Here is a 25125-nt window from a genome sequence, read left to right as displayed (position 1 = left end):
CTCTATTGCCAAATAAAAGAAGGTGAATGTACTTCAGTCATCATTGGAATAAAATCAAAGAGACATACAGAGTATTTGGAATAGAATGGCGTTCTAAACACTATCTTGTACCTTGAGGCTGTAGCTCTGGTATGGCAGCAGGTTAGGGAAAGTGTAGCGTGTGATGTTTCCTGGAACAGAGACTGACTGGGTTGATGAAGTTGAATCCGAATCTTCACTTAAGAAAACAGAGATGCCACTGTTGGAGGAGTCTTGTTCTTGGATTTGTTGAGTTTTAGACGTGGTTGCGCTATGTTCTGTGTCTGACTCTAGAGGATTGGAGCTTTGGTTCACACTGGTGGTATTGGGTTCAGTGGAGAGAAACAAGATGTTACTGGGGCCTTGGCTTGTATAGCTTACACCTGTAGAATTGTCTTCTGTGATATCAGGCTTTGAGCTAGAGGAAGAGTTAGCTAAGGGACTAGGATGAGTTCTGTGGATGGTGCTAGAGCCGTCATCACTGCTTGTGTTCACATTAGACATGGAGATGTGGCTTGAGTCCGGGGTGGGGAGACTGGATGTTTGTCTGAGGGTGTGACCCATGTCGTAGTATGCCTCCTCAGTGCTGGGCAATAAACTCTTTTCAGGATCTGAGCTGGAGTTGAAGGTCATGCTGGTGTTGGAAACTGAACTTGGTTTGAAATCCAAAGAAGAGAAAGAGTTGGGGCTAAGATAGAGGGTATAATTGGTGATAACTCCATTTGGCTGGGAGGGAGGAACCCAGGTGACAGTTACACTTCTTGGATGAAGCCCTGATACCGCTGGAGTGTCCACCGGTCCCGGACCTGGAGGCAACGAAAATAGATAAAAAGAAAGAAGAAAAGAAAAAAAGCAAGAGATAAATATACTCTTTATGTGTGTGCTTATAGGAGGGTGAGAAAAAAGGGAGAGGAGGATTTGTTCTTAAGAATTATTTGACAAGTAACATCAAGAATGACATCAGAAGGACAAAGAGTGATTTTGCCATCCCTATCCAAGGGATTAACATGGAAACTCTTTTCCTCTCTCAATTTCTCCCCCTGAGCAAACCAAGATTGTATTTGTGGATTTATAAAGTACTTGTGACTGTTTGAATGTGAGTCTGTGAGTCTTTCAGTGGGGAATATAGGAGGTGATCTGTAGGCCAGGCTGCACTGCTGGGAATATTGTAAGCCAACTTTGCACTAACTTTGCTTTGCACAAACTCAAATACATGACATACACATGTTCACATAAATATAAGGCATTATAATAAGATGTGAAATAAGAGTGTTGTATATTATTATCAAACCTGAAGCTAGTAAGTTTGGAACAAAATTGAGAATAACATAGCATTTAATAAACTACATACGGTGGCCCTGAGAGCTCACAGCACTGCAACTTAAGAAAACATGCAAAAAGACAAAACACATTAAGAAAACATCATCAATTTGACAATACATGCGCAGCATTTAGAAAACGCGCAGCAAAGACCACAACACAACACATTAGAAAAAAATGCGCTGCAAAGACAGCGCCATTAAGGTTCTTAAGAGGTATTAAGAGAGCCTTAATAGGACTGTGACTCAAAATCTGCGTCAACAACAAGCGTGTCCGGACATGTGCATCACTTTTAAATGTCCTCTGGAAACACTGCCGTTGGTCTTTGCAGCGTGTTTTTCTAATGTGTTGAGTTGTGGTCTTTGCAGCGCGTTTTTCTAAATGCTGCACATGCGTTGTTAAATTGATGAAGATGTTTTCTTAATTTGCTTGTGTTTTGTCTTTTTTGCATGTGTTTTCTTAAGTTGCAGTGCTGTGAGCTCTCAGGGCCACCGTAACTACAGGTTGGATTGAAATGTGCAAATCTATCACATTAGTCAGGTTTCAGTCTCAGAGAGCTAATATATTTCTGCAGTGCGTCCATGTTCACTGCCATTCTCAAAGCCTGAGAGTGCCTTAAATCCTTGTGTCCAGAAGGTGAAATGATCCACACTAGTATTAGAAGTATGTAGTCTGACAGCGATGCACATCAGATGGCCGTAGGCATGCGCGCACACACTCTCTCTCTCACACACACACACACACACACACACACACACACACACACACACACACACACACACACACACACACACACACACACGATTTGCTCATGCCCATGCACGGATAAGAACCTACACAAGGCTAGTCAGAGGGATATTTCACTCCACAGTAGCTCATTTGAAAGTAATGCCCCCTCCCCCTCCTCCCCCGGCATTTACATCCCACTGTACTGCTCTATAATGGACACACACAGATGCATGTCCATATACATAGACACCCACTCATCCTAACTCTCACTCACACACACATACACTAACATGCCCACACCCACAGTGATGCAGTATAGCAGTAATGGTGCTGTGTGAAGGGCAAGCAGATCAAGGTGACTGAGCGGACTGAGGGAGCGTGCTGCGTCGCTAAGTGCTACCGCTAACCGCTAACGGCTTTCCCAGATGGCGGTGTGTGGGTGTGAGTGTGTGTGTGTGTGTGTGTGTGTGTGTGTGTGTGTGTGTGTGTGGAAAAGAGAGAGAGAGAGAGAGAGAGGTAAAATAAGATGCATGGAGTGTATGCAGATAAAGTTTGCAATCATGTAAACATGTTTATCAACATGAGTGCACATAAAACAGTGTTTGTGAAAGAATGAGCATATTTTGAAGAATATTAATTAACTGATAAGCTTTACTTCACACAGACTGAGATGCCAGCCAACGGTACTAGCCCTTTTTACATCCCCCATTCAAGGCAGGACCTTTACACCCCGGTAACATCTCACCTTCGATGTAAATGTCACGGTGGCATGATGGTGGGACCAAGTGGTTCCTACCAGTGTGCCAACATTGACGGCAGCAAAAGAGGCATAACAGGAGCGGGACTGAAAACTGTTGGAGCCGGCAGGATTGAGTGTGAGTGTTTGTATATGGAGCTTCGGCTTTCATTTTTAAATGTTGTACTTCTCTGCATTGTCATGACACAAATTGTAGAATCACACACTGGGTCATATAAAAGGACAGAGGCGTACTGATGGCAGAGCTTCACTATTGCCCTGTTGAGGAGTCACAATGTGAATAGGGCAATTAAGTGTATTTTCCAAGATGCCCCTAATTTAAATGTTTCCAAAAAGTTGTAATTCAGATGTTCGAATTTAATCCGTTTATATTAGTGAACCTTTTGATTGACTCCTACTTTTTCTAGATCATACATTTGTAAGGGGGAACAGAAGGAAGCATGCAAACCCTTTGGAAAAAAAGCTGTTTTCTTTGGTAAATCTGGATTTATTAAGTGGTCATTTGTAATCCTGACCACTTACATAAACATAAATATAGTAATACAAAAAGAGACACATGTATCACACGTTAAGACCCTATGGTTAAGACTCATATATACATTTATACAGCAGCCAGCCAGGGAAGTTTTATGCCCCCCACACACATAAACAACAGTATAAAAGTAACGTAAAGCTTGGCTGATTTTACAGATTGTTAATAGTCCCACCAACAACACCTCTCTCCTTCCATCTACAAAGAAACTCTCTCCTTCTTTCTGTTCCATCTTGTCTTTTCCTCTCTCTGACCCCTTCCTTCCTTCTCCCCCACCACCTCTCCCTCATTTTGCTCTGTCTCTCTCTGTAGCTCATGCTTTGTGTCGCTGTCTCTCTCCCTCCTTTGCTCCCTATCTCTCTCTCTCTCTCTCTGGTCTCCCTGCTAAATAAACAATGCAGAGAGTTGACCTTTTAGGTTAACAGGTTTTTATGCTAGCTCTACTCAGCACTCACACTGATTCAATTACCACCAAAGGTCCACTGAACCCCACGAATAACCAAGGAGCCCGTCTCCCTGTCTGTGCATGTGCAGATCTGCCGGCCTGTCTGCGTGCTTCACGGCGCTCTCTTGTGTCTTTTTGCAGAGGGTTGTGATGTCTCTCTTCCTGTTTGTCTAATTAGAAATTCTGCATCCTTCTGTCTATTTGACTTATTCTTGTCTGCCTTCAATATTTCCCTCTGTCTGTCTGGTCAGAATATTTGTCTTGTTCAAACAGACTCACAAAATCACAGGGGTGAGAGATGTTCAGAGATTGCAGACAGTCTTCAATTGTAAATAGTTTTACCACAAAAACACAATCCAGTCACCTTCATTCAGCCACATTCACCCACCCAAAATAACCCCCCTTGTCTTCCCTCCCTTCCACCCTCACTCCCCCCTCCTCCCTCCGCTGATCCTGCTCTCCCTCTAAGTGTTGAGTGTTATTTAGGCTTTACTGGCGCGTGTAAAATTCTGCAATTTGAAGGGCTGTTAAGTTTTTCAATTGAAATTTTCATTTAAGATGCAGGTGATGCTTTTTTCCTTTTTTTTATTTTACTGACGCTTTACTGCTCTCTGGATAGGAGGCAACGAGTGTTGAGGGAAATGCACGGCAACACCTCTCTCTCTTGTTTCCTCACTCCTTATCTCTCTTTCTCTCCTCCTGTCCTCTTTTGTTGCTCCATCTCTCCTCCTCCCTTTAACCCACTGCTCTCCTTTTACCTTGTCTTGCACTCGCTCCTACCTTTTCATCCCCCCCCCTACCTCTCTGACCTCTTCATTCCACATGCCTTTCCCTCTCTCTAGCCCCCACCGTCATCCCTCCCTCTGCACCTCCCGCCCTCACTCCTCCTCTCTCCAGTAAAACACAGTAGCAGAAGGCTAAAACAGGAGTGCAGGGCCGTCAAGCCTTAAATCACATTTATAAGGATTTGGTTAGCATAGTAATAACACAATCAACTGACAAGGGCTGGGTAAGGGGGAGGGAGGGGTGTGTGTGTGAGTGTGTGTGAGTGTGTGTGAGTGTGTGTGTGTGTGTGTGTGTGTGTGTGTGTGTGTGTGTGTGTGTGAATGCATGCCATGTCCTTTTTTTACACATGTTTGTGTGTATTGTGTGTTGTATGTCCATGTAAAGCCCCATGTAGACTTAAGTGTGTATATCTCTGAGTATCCATGTGAAGAAAAGAGGACAGGTATTATTTTTGGCCTTGCACACATTGTCCTCTTTGTGTGTGTCTGTGTGTTTGTAGGTAAGCGAGCATGAGGGTGACTTGGGTTTTGAAGGTGAGTCGAGGATCCTCGGAGTCATAATGAGGACAAACGCTGAGCTTTTCTGTAATCAAGATGCTTACAGCACGGTGTCAAAACGTGACAAGCAATACGCTGGGAATTTACATTGCATTTCTTTACTTTTTCTGCAGATTATTTCATGTCACCGCTGCTTTAGGAGACACACAGAGAGAGGGTGAAACATGAGCAAGGTCATGAGCTTGATTTGTAACCATAACATCATGAGTCTATGAGATGTGCATTAGCCTTTAAGTAGCTATGACCATCAAAGAACCTGAAATGTCAATCATTCAAAACATTCAATTTCCTCTTCAAACACTCACTATCAAGGACTTGTCTGATGTAACCATGTATTATAGAAAAAGAGCTAAAAGTTGGGGGAAATTGGGGCATTTAAAATATAATGAAATATGTTAAAATTAATCAAATAAATGTGAACAAACTTGTTCAACAGGGAATCCAAACAAACAAATTCTGAAAATATTACAAAGTTACATTTCAGCGTGAAACTTCTGAGTTTTTATACAGGAAAAAATTAAGAAACGTGTAAATACACACAAAAAAATAATTTATAAAAATGAACACAATAAGTTATTCTGAGCTAATTATGTTTAACTTAACTCTCAATATGTTAAATAACAGTGGGATCATGTTAGCAACATTTTCTTTAAAAGAGCAAGCTGAACAGAGGAGTGGAAAAAGGTAGAGCCTTGTATTATTAATGTGATCACTCATTCATTTAAATAACATGAATTCTTTGTGTTCTGTCATTACCTCTAACCATAATTCTGTCTATCTCTCTCTCTCTCTCTCTCTCTCTCTCTCTCTCTCTCTCTCTCTCTCTCTCTCTCTCTCCCTCTCTCTCCCTCTCTCTCCCTCTCTCTCTCTCTCTCTCTCTCTCTCTCTCTCTCTCTCACTCTCTCACTCTCTCACACACACACACACACACACACACACACACACACACACACACACACACACACACGCACACACACACACACACACAATCACACACTCACTTTCCTTCTAAGACTGCTTGGCTAAGATCATTTTGTCAAAACAGTGCTTTATTCATACTCTATAAAGCTCTGCAACACATACATATGCACATGTGAACACACACTCGCACAGACACACATTCTCTTAGATCACTTAGCCAGTGTGAACATGGGAGTAGACAGAGGAAAGGGAGCTGTCCAACACGGCTAGAGTTTATGTTCACAGGAGCCGTCTGTCTGTTCTGCAGCGGCAGGGATTCATAGGGACCAAATTACATTAAAAAGATGGATATAAAACTTTAATGGAATGATAAAAAGGAAAGGAGGACACGTGGGTCTCCCTTTTCCTCTGTTCTGTCATTAGCCCTTCTCTTTTCTTCTCTTCCTTTTTTCCCCCTGAATTACTTATTTTACCTTTTTTTGTTCCTCACTGTTTCTCTCCTTTTTTATCATCTTTTTTCTCCAGATCCCCTTTCTCTTTTTTCTTGTAAATACTTAAGGGCTTGTGTGTCAAACAGAAGAGGGGAAACATACTGTTGTCAAGAAGAGGAAGACAGAGAGTTAGAAAAAGAGTGAGAAAGAAGAGGTATTTTAAGGTTAAAGCTGGGGTTGGTGGTCAGATTTAGATACAATTTTTGTTATACTGGTTAAAATTATCTTTATGTCCTGATGGCAATCAATACATAATGTGTTCTTAAAAAAGAGCGAAAAAAAGCTGCTATCTACAGCAGGAGTAAATCTGGGAAAACACCAACCAATCCCTGCCATCAGGAGCCAAATTATGAACCCATCAAATCCCGTCCTTCTGTTCTGCCCGCCTGCGCGTACATTTAATGTTTGTTTGTGTTTTTAACTTTCACTATGATAATGTTTTGGTGTCTTCTTACCGCTGAGTGAGACATGAGTTGACGTAGTGCAAAACACAAACGATGTGCTGAGGACCGGTTTTGAATCAGAAACACTTTTATCATAAAGCTTTTATTTTGTGAATTTATTTTAATCTTTAAAGTTTTACCTCTCTGCTTTGACTGTCAGTTTACTTTTATTGGGTTTGTATTGTTCTAATGAAGCACTTTGTTACTTGTATCCAAAAGTGCTATACAAATAAAGATGTTATTATTTGTATTATTATTATTACTACTACTACTATTATTATTATCATTATTATAATTATTATTGGAGGAGCTCCGAGAGGAGGGGGGGGAGGGGTTAGCCCTCTGGGCACCTTGTGTCCATTTTCCAGCTTTTTTTGCTACTTTTTTTTCAATCTATTGATTATTTTGACTTTCATTAATGCCAGCAACATTTTTTTTTCTCTGGCAGAGTTGTTTTTGATGAAATTTTATGATGAAATGTCAATGTCAGAACCTATGATAAGTTTAGTAAGCTCAGGCAAATATTTGACCCAGTTAAGAGGGAGTCATATCCAAGTGCATCATAAAAAATAAGCATATCCATTTAGATAAAAAATGTAACTTTTGTCTGTGTGTGTGTGTGTGTGTGTGTGTGTGTGTGTGTGTGTGTGTGTGTGTGTGTGTGTGTGTGTGTGTGTGTGTGTGTCTGTGTGTTAATGCATGGATTTCATATTCATGTGTTTGTATGACTGAGCTCTATATGTAAGAGGGATGAACTTTGGCTGAATGTCATGTAATGGTGCTTGCTAAGGTTGTCATTTTTTGAAGCATGAGGTTGTGGAGATTAGAAGGGAAATGCATCTTCTCCTGTCACTGCCAAGATGACAAGAGGATGAGTTTAAAGTGGAAAATTACACAGTGTTGAAAAATCCAATATGGCCGCACTTCGATTTTTTTTTCATCATAAGCTTAAATCCCTTCTTTGAAAATACCATACTTATCATGTATTCTGTGGTTATGTTAAAAGATGATTTATGCACGCTCACTTACCAACAGAAATAAGCATGTGTAGACAAACTTCTTCTTCGGATGTGACACTTAATATTGTGTAATTTATAGAGATCACTGACACCCTGACATCAAGAGCAGAAAGGAGAACAGATTGCTTCAGCCAGAGAACATATAATTATTTCTATCATGGACTTTTTTACAAACTTGTGGATGATCATATTAAGTAGCATTCAATTGTTTTGTGTTCCTTTCTTGTTTCGATGCTGAAGCAGAGAGTGGTTAAGAAATTATAGAATTGAATGTATTATTATAAGGTGAAAAAATGTGGTGTTTGGTTTTGTTTTTGAAAGCATTTTGAATTTATCCACATCAGTCCAGATCTTCTGTCTCCAGGCAGTGAAAATTTGTGTTTGGGGAGGATTTTGTCCTCAAGAAACTCCTTGACGGTGTGTTATTGCCTCTGAGCATGAGGAGGTGTGTGATTGATAAGGAAGACAAGCAGGTGTGTGTATATGACACATGTTCTCAGTGTGTGTGTTTGTGTATGTGTGTGTGTGTATGAGGGGGCCAGAGAGAAGCAGCAGAGAGAGGAATGGAGGTTTGAACGATGGGGCACAGTGTGACCGAATGGACACATCTATTACAGTCCTCACAGCTGTACGGACATGCACATACAACCAAAAGACAAGGAGAGGATCACACACATCATCACTCTCACATAAAACACTCTGAAGTAAACAAAAATAAATACAGAAACATAAATATACTTCATCTTAACATGCACTCAAAGCTCACTCTGTTTAAGAGGGACTGTGTGTGTTTGTGTGTGTTTGTGAGTTTGCTAGTGGGAATCAAATGTTGAATAGTGATGAGAAAAGCATAGGGCCAAAATTTGATGCGTCCTAAATGTCTGCAATTGTGTGTGTCTGAATGGATGTGTGTGTGCATCAGTGATGTGTCCCTGCACTTGTGTATTCATATGTACTCCGCACATAGATGTGTACATACACATTCCTGTGTATGTACATGCACATGTATCTAAAGTATGCAAATCTCAGCTGCTTAATGATAATGTATGTGATAATAGCGTGGTACTAATTAATTTATAACTTTGCACTGAGGAGGCTGTTCCAGTGGCTAATATGATTCTATTACAGCAATTAGCCCACAATGACACTGGCTAGGTCACTCACACACAGACACACACCTTACAGTATGCAAATCTCACTCCGTCAGGGGGGTTCATCCTATTCTGCTCATGCTAGCACTTCCAACAACACCTATTTTTGTCAACTGTTTGTCTCTGTCTCTCTTTTTTAAGTCTTGGTCATATTTACTGCCTCCATTTACACCAAGGAAGTAATACACTTAAGTGAGAAAGAACCTTGGAGAGTTTACAGAATAAAAGAAAACTGGGCAGGGACTCGGTTTTTTCACACCACAGACCATATGTTTAATGTATGAGGCCATTGTTTAGATAATCACCTAAAATCAGTGGATCCGTCGGGCTCGAGTTTAACTTTGACTCAGCAGCACACTGACGGCCAAGTGACGGCAGAGGCCAACTAACAACCAGCTGCTGCCAGCCACCTGCCAGACAGTCACTTGCAAAACTCCGCTGGACTGCTGACACAAGCACCCAGGCAGCACAATTCAATATTAAAAAAACAAAGCCAACATCCGCACCAACAGGTCGTCTATAGACCAGCAGTACTGAGTGATCACAGTAAGAAATGGAGCTCCTGTATACGCTTCCTGTCTATGACTTTTATCATTTTCTGCTTTCCACCGCCTGAGTGCAATGACAATGATGTCTTAATGTGAGCATCTGAAGGCAACAAGCATACTGATTTCTAATTCTACTCTTGTGTGTAGAAGTAGTTGTACTTACTGTCCTCTGCAGTGCGCAGGGTCGCCCAGGGCCCGGCTGTCTGACCATGTGTGTGTGAAACCACCACTCGAAACATGTACTGTGTGTACGGTGACAGGCCATCTACATGATGGGACAGGGTATCTGTTGCATTTTCCAGGATCCTAGAAGATGATGGACACAAAGGTATATTCACTGACACGTGTTTGGATCTGGTCAAAACTTGCTGTGCTGTCTTAAACAGACGGTCAAAGAGAGAAATGAACTAGCTATACATAAAACACAGTAGTGCTTGCAGTATTCACTTGAGGTCGATCCCTAATGTAATCCATATGTATTGCATCTATCTCTTTATTTGATTTAGTGCATACATATCATGTTACATATCTTTATATCATAGTGTCCTGCATTTTTAAATCTTATCTATGTAGATGCAGATTTGGATAGAATGAAATCCCCATGAAATGCTCACACTAATCACAAAATTACAAACAAATTCATCATCACTACTCACTAGTGAGCAAAACTCTTAGCAGAAAAAGGGAACCTGCTACTCCTTAAAAAGCTGATCACAGACATTCAGCACTGGACAGCTCCCCCAGAGTGTGTTTCCTACAGTAGCAGCAGCATTTTCCGTGTTCAGCAAATTGAATGTCTCTATGGTACACAGTAGTAACCATGGATATCACATCATTTTCTAACCAGAACTTTTACCTGCATTATCCTTTCAGGCAAAAATTAAACACAGGATAGGCCTCTACATTTCTTAATTTATATTTTTGGCACCTTTAGCTCTTGAAGTTGTTCATGCTGCAGCCACTCCAGATTAATTGTTATGAAGATATGGTGCAGAGCTCTGCTGAACCAGAACATGTTCAACAGGAACATATGACCTTTGTTCAGGTACTGTTTTGATCTGAACATTATGGAACATGGTTTGTCCATGTTTTCATTTTTGCCAATGTTCTGTTTCAGGAAGATGCCATGTCACATCAGTTTTATGTATTCTAAGGTTTTCTTTCTGAAATAAGTTCATCTTAAGCAACACATTATAAAAGAATGAAGAGAGAAGTTCCATACTGAAGCTTAGTGACACTTTTTGCATTATATAACATATTTGTATAGCTTTTCATCGTATTCCCATGTCATATACCTGATCCAACATCACATAATCATACAAAAGAATCTAGGACAAAAGAATATTGTCATAAATGAGGGACCGTTGACCATTTAGCATCAGATGGATAGAAGGGATGAATGAATGAATAAATCAGGGAACAATGAGATTTCCATAGCAGAGGAGGAGGAGGGCATGGCTGTCTGATATATAATACATGTAGCTAGTCATTTATTTATTACCACAGAATGAGAGCCTCCTCTTCTTGGATTAAATTGCAATTTGTTGTCAGGAAGCATGTAATGAATACATATCAGATGCACACCCTCTCTCTCTTTTTATTCTATCACATTTTTTCTATCTCACTCTCTCTCCCTGCTCAGCTCTTTGATTTTTTTTGTCTTTTTGACTCTACCCCCCGTCTCTCCAGCTCATTTCCTCTCTGTTTTTCTGATGGTCTGTCATACTGATGTGACATATTCAGCTCCGCTGTATAATGTAAGCCTTGATATATACATGTGTATGCATATCTCATACATGTTTAAGGTGCATTTGTGGTATGATAGTTCAAAGCACTGTGTCTTTTCTGTTGATTAATAAATGTCCTGTTTCTGAGATCACTTGAGCTCCATGGAAAACAGTGTGCAAACTTGTCCTCTAGTTTAAGCAGTTCCTGTGGATTTCCTGCTCCCTCTCACCTTTTCACAGTCATGTGTGGGGTTGTCCTCATTTGCAAGCTGTAACGGAGCGGGCCTGGTGCGTTGGAGTGGGCGGGGGCAGACCAGGATACATTCAGACTGGTACGGGCTGCACGAGCCAACTTCGGAGGTGACAACCCATCCGGAGCTATAAGGAGACAGAGTGGAGGGTGAGAGTTAGACAGGAGGAGAGAAGAGTTGATGAGAGAAGGATGGAGGTGGTGAAGGGTCAAATGAGGACTCGTGAAAAAAAAAAGGTACACAGAAAGCGTAACAGCAAAGTATTATAGAAAGGTAATGTGAATTATATTTTGAACAACGCATCCTAATCACAGATGTCTACCCTCCTCAATAAAAATAAAAGATGACTGAAAAAAGAAGAGACAGTAGTGATGAGGGAGAGGGGGAGGAGAAAAGAGGTAACAGCCAGAGAAAAGTATTCCTTCGAAAGAAAGCTGTAGAAGCCACAAAGAGCCATCAGATATAATGATACACAAGCACTACAGTGACTCTCTCACTTTCTCTCACGCACACGCACACACACGCACACACACGCACACGCACACAGATTTGTGACCTCAACCTCTCAATAGTGCCCCTCTTTTCCAGCTGAGCATGAAAGCATACAGCTAGTCTTGGAAAATCAGTAAAAACATCTTGATTCTGTATGATAGCTGCACTCTAAACAGAAACAGAGAACTGTGAGGATGGACAGAATAAAAAAAAAAGATACAAGGAAAACAAATAGAAGTAGAAAATGAGAGCGACTGTAGTGTTGACCATGGGAAATATGAGTAGGTCCTTCGATGTATAAAGTGACCCTTCAATCAAACACAGTGCTCTCTTTCACTACAACAAAACTGATTGCTGAAGACATCTTGTACTAAAGACGGCTGTTGCAAACACACACACAGAAACAGACACACTTAAACTCACACAAACCCACAGCATGTATGAAAAAAAACACCAAAATGTTCTTTGAACACTAGTTTAGAATGATATTAGTGATGGCTCACCAACACAACTCATCTATTTTATTCACAGCTATTATTCTTGGACAGAAACACACTAATATACTTATTTTTTCCCACTAAATCTATCATAAGCATATCTGTGAGTGTGTGTCTGTCTGTGTCTGTTTATGTATGAGAGCCATCGTTCTTCTCTTTGCTTTTCTTCATTTGTGTTTATATGTAAAGATTTAGGGGCAGAGGAAATACTAAGTCATTTATTTTCTATATGTTTTAATAACATTAAAACAACAGGACCGTTAAGATAAGATAATACTTTATTGATCCCAGGGGGGAAATTCAGTTGGACACAGGACTCAGTCAACACAAAACTGAAAAAGATCAGACAACAAGACAGTTGTTGAGTGTAGCCTACAATAAGTGTTTGGCAGTTCTCAGCAAAGGTTGCGTTAGACTTTTTTCCTGTCAATTGATTGATCGGGTCTCAAAATGATGTCACTGCTGTCATTTTGATTGTGTTGGGGTTGGATTTTCCATGACAATTCGCTATTCGGCACTCACCTGGAAGTGACTATGTTTAGAAGTCTCCTGGTGAAGTTAGGTAGAAGTAAGTAATCAAGAAGCAAAGTATTGTGTTTTTTCTTTAGATAATCATGGCTGAAACTGGAGAAGGATAAGTACAAAGACGTACATTTTTCTGTTGAAGTTTTATTGTTTTCAACAGAGAAACACTACAACCTGGGCTCTACTTGTTAAAACAGCAAAATGGCTTTGAACAAGATTAAATGTTTTCTCCGGTGGGTGAATGCTTAACTGCTCTCTGAGGACAAAATAGTTAAACTGTGAGTATATCTATTTTTATTTGGACATTTTTTAGAACATTTTTTTAAATAACAAATGCATACTTTGTAGAACCTCTTCTTTACATCAGTGGGTGACTGCACTCATGGAAAATGCAGTTTTCATTGTGAAAAGCCATACCATTTTTGTCCAAAGGGGTAACCAGATTTGACACAACATGTAAGCTCCTCACAGTGCCTTGAATCCCTATCTGTCAAAATGATGGACAGCTTTTGGATATTTTCATCGCTATTAAAATTGTCAGCCAAAGACAGGAATTATTCAGTGAACGTGACCTCAGCCGATACACAGACGTGTATTTCTAGCAGTATGATGGTGACATCACTGTCTAATCCATCAGTTGATGCTTACAATGTTCAGGCCAGTGGCCAGTGTAGAGACACACAAGTATGAGTTCACTTAACAAGGGGGATGCACATGAGGGTGATTCATTAACTAAAAAACATAACCAATGCCAGTTCAAGCTAACCATCACCAGGTCAGTCTGCAAACACCAGCTAGCATCATAGACTGTATTAATAATGGACGTAGTACCGGTGACGGGATCCATCTGTTTCTGAAGCACTGTTTTGAAGCCAATCGTCGGCGGGAGCCATACTGGATATGCTGAAGTCGACCTAACTGCTGTCCTGCTAGTGTGAGGTAAAGAGGCGGGCTTTGAGCCTCCTCAACAACAGCTACAGTGTTCCCGCCTGTCAATCAAGTCAGCTGTGCCTCTCATCATGGAAAACTCATAATCGTAATACCTTCGAAATGAAGAAATTCACCCCCCGTACAGTGTGTGCCGATCGAGAAATGAGCTATCCAGACTACACTTGTTTCTTGTACCAGGATGTAAACATGTTTATTTCTGCTGTAAAGATCGGCTTTTTTGAATTGGTGTGTATGTGGTTTCCGGTACTTCTGGAGCCAGCCTCAGCAGACACTCGAGAAACTGCAGTTTTTAACACTTCCCCTATCTGAGGGGATAGCTTTAGCTTAGCTCACCACATTTTACAAGAAGCTTGCCTATCACTACCTTAAATCAGTATTTATGGGCACCAGTTTTATATGTGTTAATTTCCAGTCTCTTTTCAAGTCTATATAAACTGTATCATCAGTAAGTGTCGTAGTCACTGTGTAAGTAGATCAGTAGCACCTGCAGTTTTTGGCCTTGTTTTGTATCTAATCTATGATGTAAAATCTTAGAAAAACAGTTGTTCAATTATTTGTTCAATAAGATAAATGTAGTGTTGAGGAACTTGTTCACTGCCTCTCCATAGTTTCTACATTTTATAAGGAAGAGTCTACTGTAGATAAATAAAATGGCCATTACCTCAGAAAGAAAGAGAGAGGGAGAGTGCGAGAGAGAGAGAAGAAGTGTGTGCGTAATTTTTGAAACACACGTGGATTTCTGCCTCTCTCTCTCACACACACACACACACACACACACAGACACACACTGACACACAGACACACACACACACACACACACACACACACACAGACACACACACAGACACACACACAGACACACACAGACACACACACACACACACACACACACACACACACACAAACCACATACATCACAAAGGCACACACCGTGTCTCTTTCATGGTGTGTTAGCAGGTACAATATCAGAGGTGTCACTAATCGTTTTAAACTATGCACTTTTATGTTCACTTCTCTCTCTCTGCTCTCCTCCTCCTCTGCTCTTCTGTCTCTTGCTCCACTATCTGCTCTCTGTTCTTTCATGAAACAAGGACGCATAAAGACAGTTTGCCTTAAAGAAGTCTAAAGAGATGCCAGAGGCACAGAGGTAGAAAGAGAGACAGAAAGAGAGGAAACGTCTGGTATTTAAAATTTATACTTTCTTATGCCTTTGTTTTGAACTTGAACAGTAGAACTTTCCGTACTCAGTCTTTTGTTGTTCTCTGACTGAGACACGGGTGTGGTGTGTGTGTGTGTGTGTTTGTATATATTAATCACTTTTTCTTAACATTAGATAAAGTGGAAAAATGTGTGTCTTATTAGTGTGGTTTTGCTGCTTGGTTTCAATTATCACCAGACTGCTCTGATCAGCTTTGACATTTATCAGTATTCACAATCAGTCTACACAATAACAACTACACACGCGTAAACACACACACACACACACAAACACACAATAGCTATGTAAATTAGACCAATGTGTTCAGACCATTAAGTAAAGTCAATGGTCTGTATGTGTGCCTGTGCGTGTGTGTGTGTGTGTGTGAGTGTGTGTGTGTGTTCAACATTTCTACTCATTAAACAGCTGTTTTTTCTTCTTTGGCATCACAAGCTATAAAACTGAACCCTTCCAGTTCACATCAACATCAATTAAAACCGGAGTAATAGAATTGGTATGTTACAATGGTTCAAAGCTACAACTGATGCCACTGTAATCGAGTCAAAAACAATAAAGTGGAAGATAAGCTTGATCATTTTTAATGTTTGTATATATCTGATCAATATGTATATCTACAGTGGTGCAGTCTTACCTTTCCAGTTGAAGTAACATTTGAAAGGAGTTAGATACCTTTGTGTATCTATGTTTTTTTTCTGGGTGTTTGTACCTGCAGGAGGCGTGGTGATGTTGTGCGGCAGGCTCTCAACACAACCCTGTGTGTTACAACCCCTGATCCAGAAGCTGTAGTTGGTATAAGGCTGGAGGTCGGTCACAGACAACCAGCTGCCGGCTGTTGTGCTCCCATCCAACACACCATCACCGTCTAACAGACAGAGTCACACAGAGACATGTAAGGTAAGACATTGGGTATATTTCTGGTGTTGTCTTAACCAGATTGTTGTCATGGTCCATTATTTATTAGAGTCCAAAGTGTGAATGCAGTCATGACATAAAAAAGGAAAAAACAGGGAATGAATAAAAGTTGAAGAGAGACAAATACTGACTGAGATTAACTGAGAGTGATCAAAAAGAGAGAGGTCTCCAGATTGAGGTTATGCAAGGATAGTCAAAGAAAAAGGATCTGAAACCCCACCATGTAGGCCTATCCAATATATTTAGGTGGACACACACACTCACACTCAAACTCAAACTCACACTCACACACACACACAAAACACACGCACACACAAAACACACACCATCAGTTCTGTGTGAACTGATGAAGGCTGTGTGTATCAAAGAAACAAGGGGTTGTGGGTAACTAGAGCGAAACACCATCTCTCTCGTTCTTCCACACCTCTTCTATCCTTCTTTCCACTCATTTTAATCTCTGTTCCTCTGTGAAGCGCAGATCAAAGTCCCTTACTATATGTGTGTGTGTGCGTGCGAGTGTGTCAGACTGAGTACTTCGTGAATATGTGTAAGTAAGTAAATGTGTGTGTGTGTGTGTGTGTGTGTGTGTGTGTGTGTGTGTGTGTGCTGCTGTCTCCCCATGCTCTTGTTCTCATCTTGTTCAATTTTCTTCTTCGCCCTTTTCTCTCTGTGTCCACTTCTCCTCTTCTATCTTGTTAGTCTCATCCACTGTTTTGTTCTTCTTCATGTCTTATTTTCTTTTTACCTGCAATATTTTGAACACATCTGTGAAAATATGAGAGCTTCTCATCTCTCTATCCTCTCTATTCTGTTGTTTACCACATCTCGTCTTTGTTCTTCCTTCCATCTTCATACTTCGGTTTTGCTCTGGACTCTTATATCATCTCCTCTCTCAAGTCACTGGCAATACAACAAACTTTGTCTCTTCAGCACCACTCTGGTTTGATATTGCTTCCCCCTTTCATGCCTGACTTTCAGAGTGAGTTGGCATTGTTGGTGAGTGTGTTTGTATACACATGTGTTTTTTGAGAAGACGTGCCAAAACTCAACAGTCTCTATGAAAACAGTGGACTCTTCTATGAATCCTGTCCAAGCTCTCTGGTTTGCTGTGGGGAGAGATTTTTTTTCTCTGACCATGATTAAGTCATGAGAGATAATAAGAATGCAGTCATCTCAAAAACAGCCTTTCATCGCCAGTGGCACACAGCACTTGTATTTTGTGGAATCTAAGCTTGAGAAACCTAAACCAGTACAAACTTTATATATATATATATATATATATATATATATTTGGGCGTTTTTGCCTTCATTGATAGGATAGCTGAAAAGTACAAACTTGAACCAAATTTTAAGAAGATCTGCAAAAAGAGATTTGGATTAAGTTGACTTAACATCCACATTGTTCAGAAGTATCTATGTAAATAAGTCAATATTAAAAGGTGCAGTCATGTGTCATTAACCCATTACAGATGAAGACTGAGTAATGAGAAGACAGTGAGGAATCAGTGCCAAAATCAGTGGCACTAGTTTGGCTCAGTTAGTAGATCAGGCGCCCCATGTACAGAGCCTAATGTCCTTGTCACACTGGTTGTAGGATCGATTCCTTGCACCCGATTTGGTGCATGTCATCCCCCTCCTGTCTCTCTCCTGACTCATAAAGGCAAAAAGCCCTACAAATTAATCTAAAAAAGTCTCCTTCAAGTTATAAGTTGTATCAGCAAAGTCCCAAAGTCAGAAGCACTACAGTGGAAAATAAATTCCCTGGTCCTGCCCAAGCTGTCAAGAGGGAATGGTAAAGCATATCTATGACGCTTCAAAGAGAGCAGGAGTCATGTTCAAGGAGTGAGGCCTACTGAATTGAACTGATAATTTGACCTTTATTTACTGATCTGAAACTCTGTATTACCTATGTATATGTATCTGCATGTGTACAGCTGTTTGGGTTTCTTTTTAGGTTTAAATGTGGTGTAATTGTATTAGTGTGCATGTGTGTGTGCATAAGACAGTGAAATGACATAATGTTACCTTTGCTTTTATAGTACAGCGTGAAGTTGAGGTTCCCATTTGGTCTCGGTGGGGCTGTCCAGCGGGCTCTGACAGAGCGAGACCCCTGATTGGTCAGTTCTAGCAGGATAGGACCTTCTGGGGCCATCTCTAATGTGCGTAGCTCCAGCTTATTGGAATAAAAAAACACAAGCATGCTTACGGTCAAATATACAGATACATACACGCAGTCACACAGGCACTGCAACATGCACTTATACAAGAATACATGTAAGTATGAATTAGATTTTAAAATATAAAGACATATTTGCTGCCGTTTAATAAAGGTCAGAGTGGTGGTATATTTTAAGGAGTGGATTAAATAAATATAAAACTTAAATATGATTTGAAGCGTCTGTCTTTAGTCATTTATTGTTTTTCTGATAAATCCTTAATTTCTCTACTGGCCCATTCCTCATTCCTCTTAATTCAATCACTCTGCTTCTTCTCTTCTGTCTCATTTCCCCTCTGTCTCTTCCTCCTGTTACCCTCTCCTCTGCTGCCCTTCACATCCTCACCGTCCACCTCATCTCTCTCTTTGCACTGACCATTTACTCCGTCCTCATCTTTTCACTCTTTTATCCCTAAACTCATTCCCTTTTCCAACTCCTTTCTTCTCCTTTTCCCATCCATCCTCTCATCTCCTCTTTTTCTCTCCTTCCGCCTCCTCTCACCCCTTCCCTCCCCACCTACCTCTCCTCCTGTTCTGCTGCATCAGCGGTTCTCCTGGTGTTTGACTAAACGTGGTGTTCGTATTGGAAAAATGCCCCAAAATATGGCCTGTCGTCTGAGACACTGTCGAGAGTGGAGTGGCATTTCCTACCAAATGTCACAGTTGCCACGTCGACCCTCATTATTGAGCTGAGAGAATCGATCACCTTTATGACGCCTAGCAACACACACCCACGTACACACAAACTGACACACAACACTCACAAACCCTCACTCATAAGCTCAGCTGTTTAAGCAGTTTTGTTTCAAAGACCGATGTGTGCATGTTGCTGACATGATTTATTACAAAGACTATGCAAAAAAACAACAACAATGACTTCTAAAGTGTGCTATTCTTTTAAAAGGCTGCACATGATCTTGCAAATAAATGCATTAGCTTATAAAAGAATTGGTGTTTCTACTGGTGAAAAATCCACTAACCATTGGCCCCTTTCCACAGCCCTGTGCTGTACAGGCCTGCAGCCTGAGCACGTGTCGGCTCCACGGTGAGAGTCCGTCCACCACAAAGAACCTCTGAGAGGAGCTGCAGTTTAAAATGAGAGCTCCGTCCAGCCAGAGACCATAGCTGGTTATAATGCCTGAAAAAAAGAGCCCGTCTGATTATGACATGTAAAAAAACATCATTGAACAGCAAGTCTGACTCAAAAAGCATTACTTTTTCTCCGCATAATTCTTATTGTCTTCAACCAAATCAATTAATTCCATCACCCGCGCAAACCACCTCCTTGTATCTTCATTGACATCCTTTAATTTGAACATTTTAGTGTGGGGGTATGACTTCAAAAATCTTTGTTTCTTATTCTGAATAGGTCTTATTCAGTCACAAATTCAGCTGATGACTGTGTTGGGAATTTCAGCCCCATGGTGAGCTTCTCTCTGTTGGGATGTAGTCTGGGTCATTGGATTACAATGCAAATGAACACTGATTTAGTGGCTTCAGACCTGCCAGTCAGTGTGTCCTAGTGTGATCTGGTGATGAAAATTATGACTGCAACAACAAATGCACCCATAGGCGCCGTAAAGACAGAGGCCCTCTAAAGGACAGAAGTGTTACAGCAAACGCACACACACAAGTAAGAATAGGTGTGCACACTCAGATTAGTCCACACGGACACTCCCCACATGTTCAGAGGATAGAGACACACACACACACACACACACACACATACATACACACACTAAGACTGGAAGTCACACATGTCCCTTCACACACACACGTACACAGGCACAATAATTACATTACATTACATCCATCTAATAAAAAAATGAAACAGTACGGCGCCAAATGTGCTTTTCCTTAATAAAAATGCATACAGGGGGCTCAAAAGATCAGTGCTAAGAACTAAGAGTCTATTCTGCTTTAATCATGTGTGGGTTTTATTATTGCTCAATACAGATATACACACCTATCAGGGAAATGAAGACACCAAAACCCCACGGACGCCGACTACATCCAGGAAGCTCTTAACGTGGCCAATCACATGCGTGTGAGAGAGTGTGTGTGTATATGTGTGTGTGCTTATGTGTGTGAATAAGCCCATATCAGTATAGGTTGTAATAAAGACAGGTTGGGAAATGAAGCAGCGAATGCATAACAGGCTTATTTCCCCTCTTTGTCTGCGTGTTGCCCCGACCTAATCCCCGAGAGGATTATCCCCCACAAATCCCTGTGGAATTGGGGAGAAGGGGGGAGAGAGAGACACAGAATCTCACTCCTCTGGAACCCATCACCATCATCATCGTCATTGTTGCCGTCCATTTATGAAAAAAAAAGGGAGAAAAGGCACAGAGCTCCTCTCCCCTTTTAAGCAAAAATTAAAGCTTTTTAAGCATGAGATAATCGGGTAATCATGATTAAGTGTCTCCTTGTTATAAATTTCTGTCATCAGATGAGAAAAGCTTTAAGTAATTTATCCAGGCTAATATGCACACACATCACAGGGTTTATGGCGCGAAATGCACTCATGTGGCATTAAGCGTAAAACACACATGATTCACATTACACACACACACACATGCATTATAAAATCATACATACTTTAACGAGCATGGCTGTAACATTTGATAATATGTGGCAGTGTGTTGTACGTTAGAGACTGTGAAATGAGGTGGGAAATCCTCAGATGGTTTTCAACACTTCATTCATTTTGTTTCATAAGATGTGCATTTGTTAATATAGCTCTTTATAATTAAGTCAATGCTATATTCATTCAAAGATTATGCATTTTTAGTGTACCATATGGACCAAAACACTTCTCGAAGTTTTTTTTGAATGTTTTTTAAACAATGCACCATTTTCCCCAGGGCAGAAGGACATCTGATTACAAACATACAGTGACATGAAAAGAAAAAATGCAACATTAGTGCACACTTTTTTCATTTACTCAAGTTCCTGATGTCTAAGTGTGCCCCATTATTCATTGTGCACTGAAGGCGTCCTTAAAAAAGTGCACATGCCACTTGATTTGATTACTTTGTTACCTGGTTCAAACATCCCCATCAAAATGTATCAGCAAATTTTAGGAAAGAAAATAAACATTTGCATTATTCAGATTCTTGAATGCTGTGCTTTAATAATTTAGATTCAAAAATAAAAGACAAAAAAAATATTTTGAAATCATGCAAGAGCATAAAGTTGTTAAACGTTGTTATATTTGTGTGGGCAATATCTTAGGATTTTAATACCAGTCTTACAGTAGAAGTTTCATGCTTCCAATATATTTAGATGGAATCAGAAAACTCTTTTGATGACAACTTTGAAGCCTTTACTTTAAAACATCTCCCTAAAGAAAAATGAATAGGCCTATGTACAAAAAACTTTCCTGATATTTAACAGTTTCCTCCAATAGTCATGAAATGTATTTTTTTCCAGGTCTGTCCAGTAGATTTTAATTGGCTACAGGTTAATAGGATGAAGGTGAGAGAAATAGGAGGCACTGGAGAGAGAGGCAGTCACTGTGAGCTAGCGTGCTTCCAGCCTGCAGTACTTCATTCAGTCAAAAGGGAGCACTTTTTATCCACTTAAAGGAGCTCGGTGAAGCACTGCCCTCTCACTCTGCTCTCCGTTAGTCTCTGTCTCAAACTGTATGATCTCCCCCTCATCTTTGTCTCTTTTCTCCATTCTCTCTTGGTCCTATATGACCTCTCCTTTTGGTTTCTCTTCCTGTTTCGCTTTTCTCTTGCTGTTTTATCTCTATGTCTTGCATACTCGATCTCTGTGTCCTGTTTCCTTTTGCACAAGGTGATATGTCGTCCTGTTTCACATGAAACCTGTACACAAGTCTTGTCTGAAAAACTTGATTATGTTAAGTACCTCCCACTTGTATTTAATTTGAAATGAAACTGGTTTCACATGCTGTTTCCTCGTCATGATTTTTTAATGGTTTTATCTCTAATCTTCACCCAATAAAAAACAAATGTTGAAAATAAAATTTGTCAAAATGAGTCTTGAGCATATAATGTTAGGATACACTTAAAACAAGTTCAACACTATCATGAAAGTCATTCTTGATAAGTGACTTTGCATATTTGAATGTTTCTGGCTGTGTGTGTCAGATGAAGTGTGTGTTGTCTCACCATTGGGGGTATCAGGAGGTGTCCAGCTGACGTTAAGTGCATGTGGGGACAAATGAGTAACCAGTGGAGCAGAGACACTCTCTGGGGTGCTCTCCTCAGTCTGAGCCTGGCTGGGAGGGCTCAAGGTACACCCACCTCCTGTGCAGGCCTGACACAAATACACCACCAAAATTGAAACATATGGCTGAATCTACAATGCTTATCAGAATAATGAAAGAGTGAGACGCTCACAGTGAGTGTGATGGTGTAAGCTGTTCCAGGGGTCAGATTGCGGAGTGTGTGGTCTTCAAAAAGTTGGGAGCTGTTGTAGGTCAGCACCGGCTCTGTACCATCACGTGACAGGAAGATGGAATAAAATTCCAAAACACCATTGACCTGAGAGGGACGTGACCACCTAGAGAAAGAGATGGATGACCCAGCAGAAGTTAAAGACATTTTTCATTTATTCTCGTTAATGCTTCAGATTTAACGTTAAAAATAATGCAGGTAATGTAGGTTCATCTTAAAGAGACCAAAACTATACACTAAACCAACAAACTTTATTTTTATCCTGTAAACCAAACCCTGAATTTATATCCTCATTTTTTTCTTGAAAAATACACTCAACACGAGTAGAGTGTAATTAAAGTAAGTGAGGTAAAACCCTGACTTATGACTGGTGTCCACATTACTGTAGTGATAATACAAAATACATTTTCCCATCATACCAACATTGTAAGTTAAAAAACATGCTAAACATTCCTCCCCCTTAAATTGGTGTGTTTATGTATTACAAGTTAAAAATGAATCAAATATAGTGAAGTGATAGACAGAGTAAAACTATTTGGCATTCCTCTGGAGCTCTTTTGTCCTAAGACAGCACTAGATTTCTTGTTTTTTTGTATCATGTGTGTCAAGGTCTTAGGTTTCTAACACACCACACACACACATACACCACACTCTTGATATTGTGCACAATTCCTTGTTAGACAGAGGTGTCTCCTTGTCTATATTTAGAACAGGAAGGTCATCCTCATTGGATAGAAAGGGGGGAAGAAGAGACAGTGCTTAAAATAGAAAGATGAGGACTAACCATCATATGATTTAAAACAATCTGAACATGTTTTATCATTAAATAAAAAAGTTTAAAAATAATTTCTGTTCTTGTTTTTTTGTATTATAATGGGGGATTTTAGGAGCTGCTGTATTGCATGTGTCTGGATGATCAAGGTAAAATCATCATCCTCCATCATGACAATAATTTGAAGTAAAATGTAATGATTCCAGAGAGGAAGGGCTCTTTCTTTGATCTTATCTGTAACATATAACTATCTGAAATTAAGTTATTTGACAACACTGCAATCATATCTGTTACGAACCATACATTTGTCACAGTGTTCAAATTCCAGTGTTTCTCATGATTTCTCCTATTTCAAAATGACATGGACTGTTAATAAATCTCATATAAAGGAACACTAATTCATGTGTTATAAATAGTTTTGGAGGTTTTATAAATCCCTGAGAGTAACCCGGCCTTCCTGGTGTGGTAACAGAAGGAGGCCATTTGAAAAAGTGATGGATTCCTTTCTGGTTTCCTCCCATTAAAAGCCAGTTTTTGAATGACTGATGAGTGTGTGTTAGCACACAATTAGCCACAGTGGCTAATCTATCACATTTATTATAAGATTTATATGCTGTCGATTGGCAGTGTGATGTATGTCCACTTTTGAAAAACTAAACCAAAGGGGAGTTGTAATAATCTGTACCATAATTCATTGCAGTAATGGCTTCAGAAAACCTTTGGTTTTAAAAGTGTATTCTGAAATAAGTGCGAAACAGGCAGTTTAATTTGAACATAATGCTTTGAGATGTAGCAGGTTCAACTTCTGCATCGCACTCTACAAAGTGTCATTCTACCTCCTGCTACTTCCCCTTTTCTTCTCGTTCCTGCACAACAAACACAACGGTGCAATCAAATAATCCCTGAAAGCACATTTAAATGGAAGTGGTGGTGTTAGGTGAGATGAGGAAACAGATCTGCTGATACTGGTTTGTTAATATGGAGCTTCGCTTAACCTCTCTCACATCCCCACAAATTCCAAACCACACTTTATTTTTCAACTTTTTAATATCGTCCCCCATTTCTCACTTTAACAAAAATGTCTTTTCCTTTCTCCTCATCCACTTTACCTTTCTTCACAGTTTTTCACTGTCTCTCTCTCCCTCTCAGTCTTCTCAGCTTTTCTCACAGGCACAATAGAAAGATATTGACCAAGTATGATCTCTCAACCTCTGCCTATTACCAATGTGCTAACAAGGCAATACGCAGCCTTCCCACAGCTGGTAAATATATGAATGGAAAACATTTTAAAGGTTCAGGGTATGATATATATCCCTGCTCAGACAGCAGAACTCCCACTGATTATGTACTTCCTACAGAAATGTCTCTATACAGTATGCTGCCAACTGAATAAAGACTACAAATAAAACTTGAATGAAGTGTG

The 25125-nt window shown here is 40.2% G+C and overlaps 1 protein-coding gene across 1 annotated transcript in view; it reads right to left on the bottom strand.

Annotated features, from left to right (window-relative positions):
- Positions 1–25125, bottom strand: part of ush2a (Usher syndrome 2A (autosomal recessive, mild)) — a 224815-nt gene that overhangs the window by 86516 nt on the left and 113174 nt on the right. Inside the window, 8 exon segments of the mRNA XM_034679779.1 lie at positions 112–824; positions 9881–10023; positions 11675–11822; positions 16086–16241; positions 18317–18464; positions 19487–19644; positions 22643–22790; positions 22874–23036. Coding sequence (XP_034535670.1) covers positions 112–824; positions 9881–10023; positions 11675–11822; positions 16086–16241; positions 18317–18464; positions 19487–19644; positions 22643–22790; positions 22874–23036 — 1777 coding nt within the window.

Source organism: Notolabrus celidotus, chromosome 3 (assembly GCF_009762535.1).
Source record: "Notolabrus celidotus isolate fNotCel1 chromosome 3, fNotCel1.pri, whole genome shotgun sequence".
In the NCBI taxonomy this organism is placed as follows: domain Eukaryota; kingdom Metazoa; phylum Chordata; class Actinopteri; order Labriformes; family Labridae; genus Notolabrus; species Notolabrus celidotus.
This window is presented reverse-complemented; position numbering and strand designations above follow the sequence as displayed.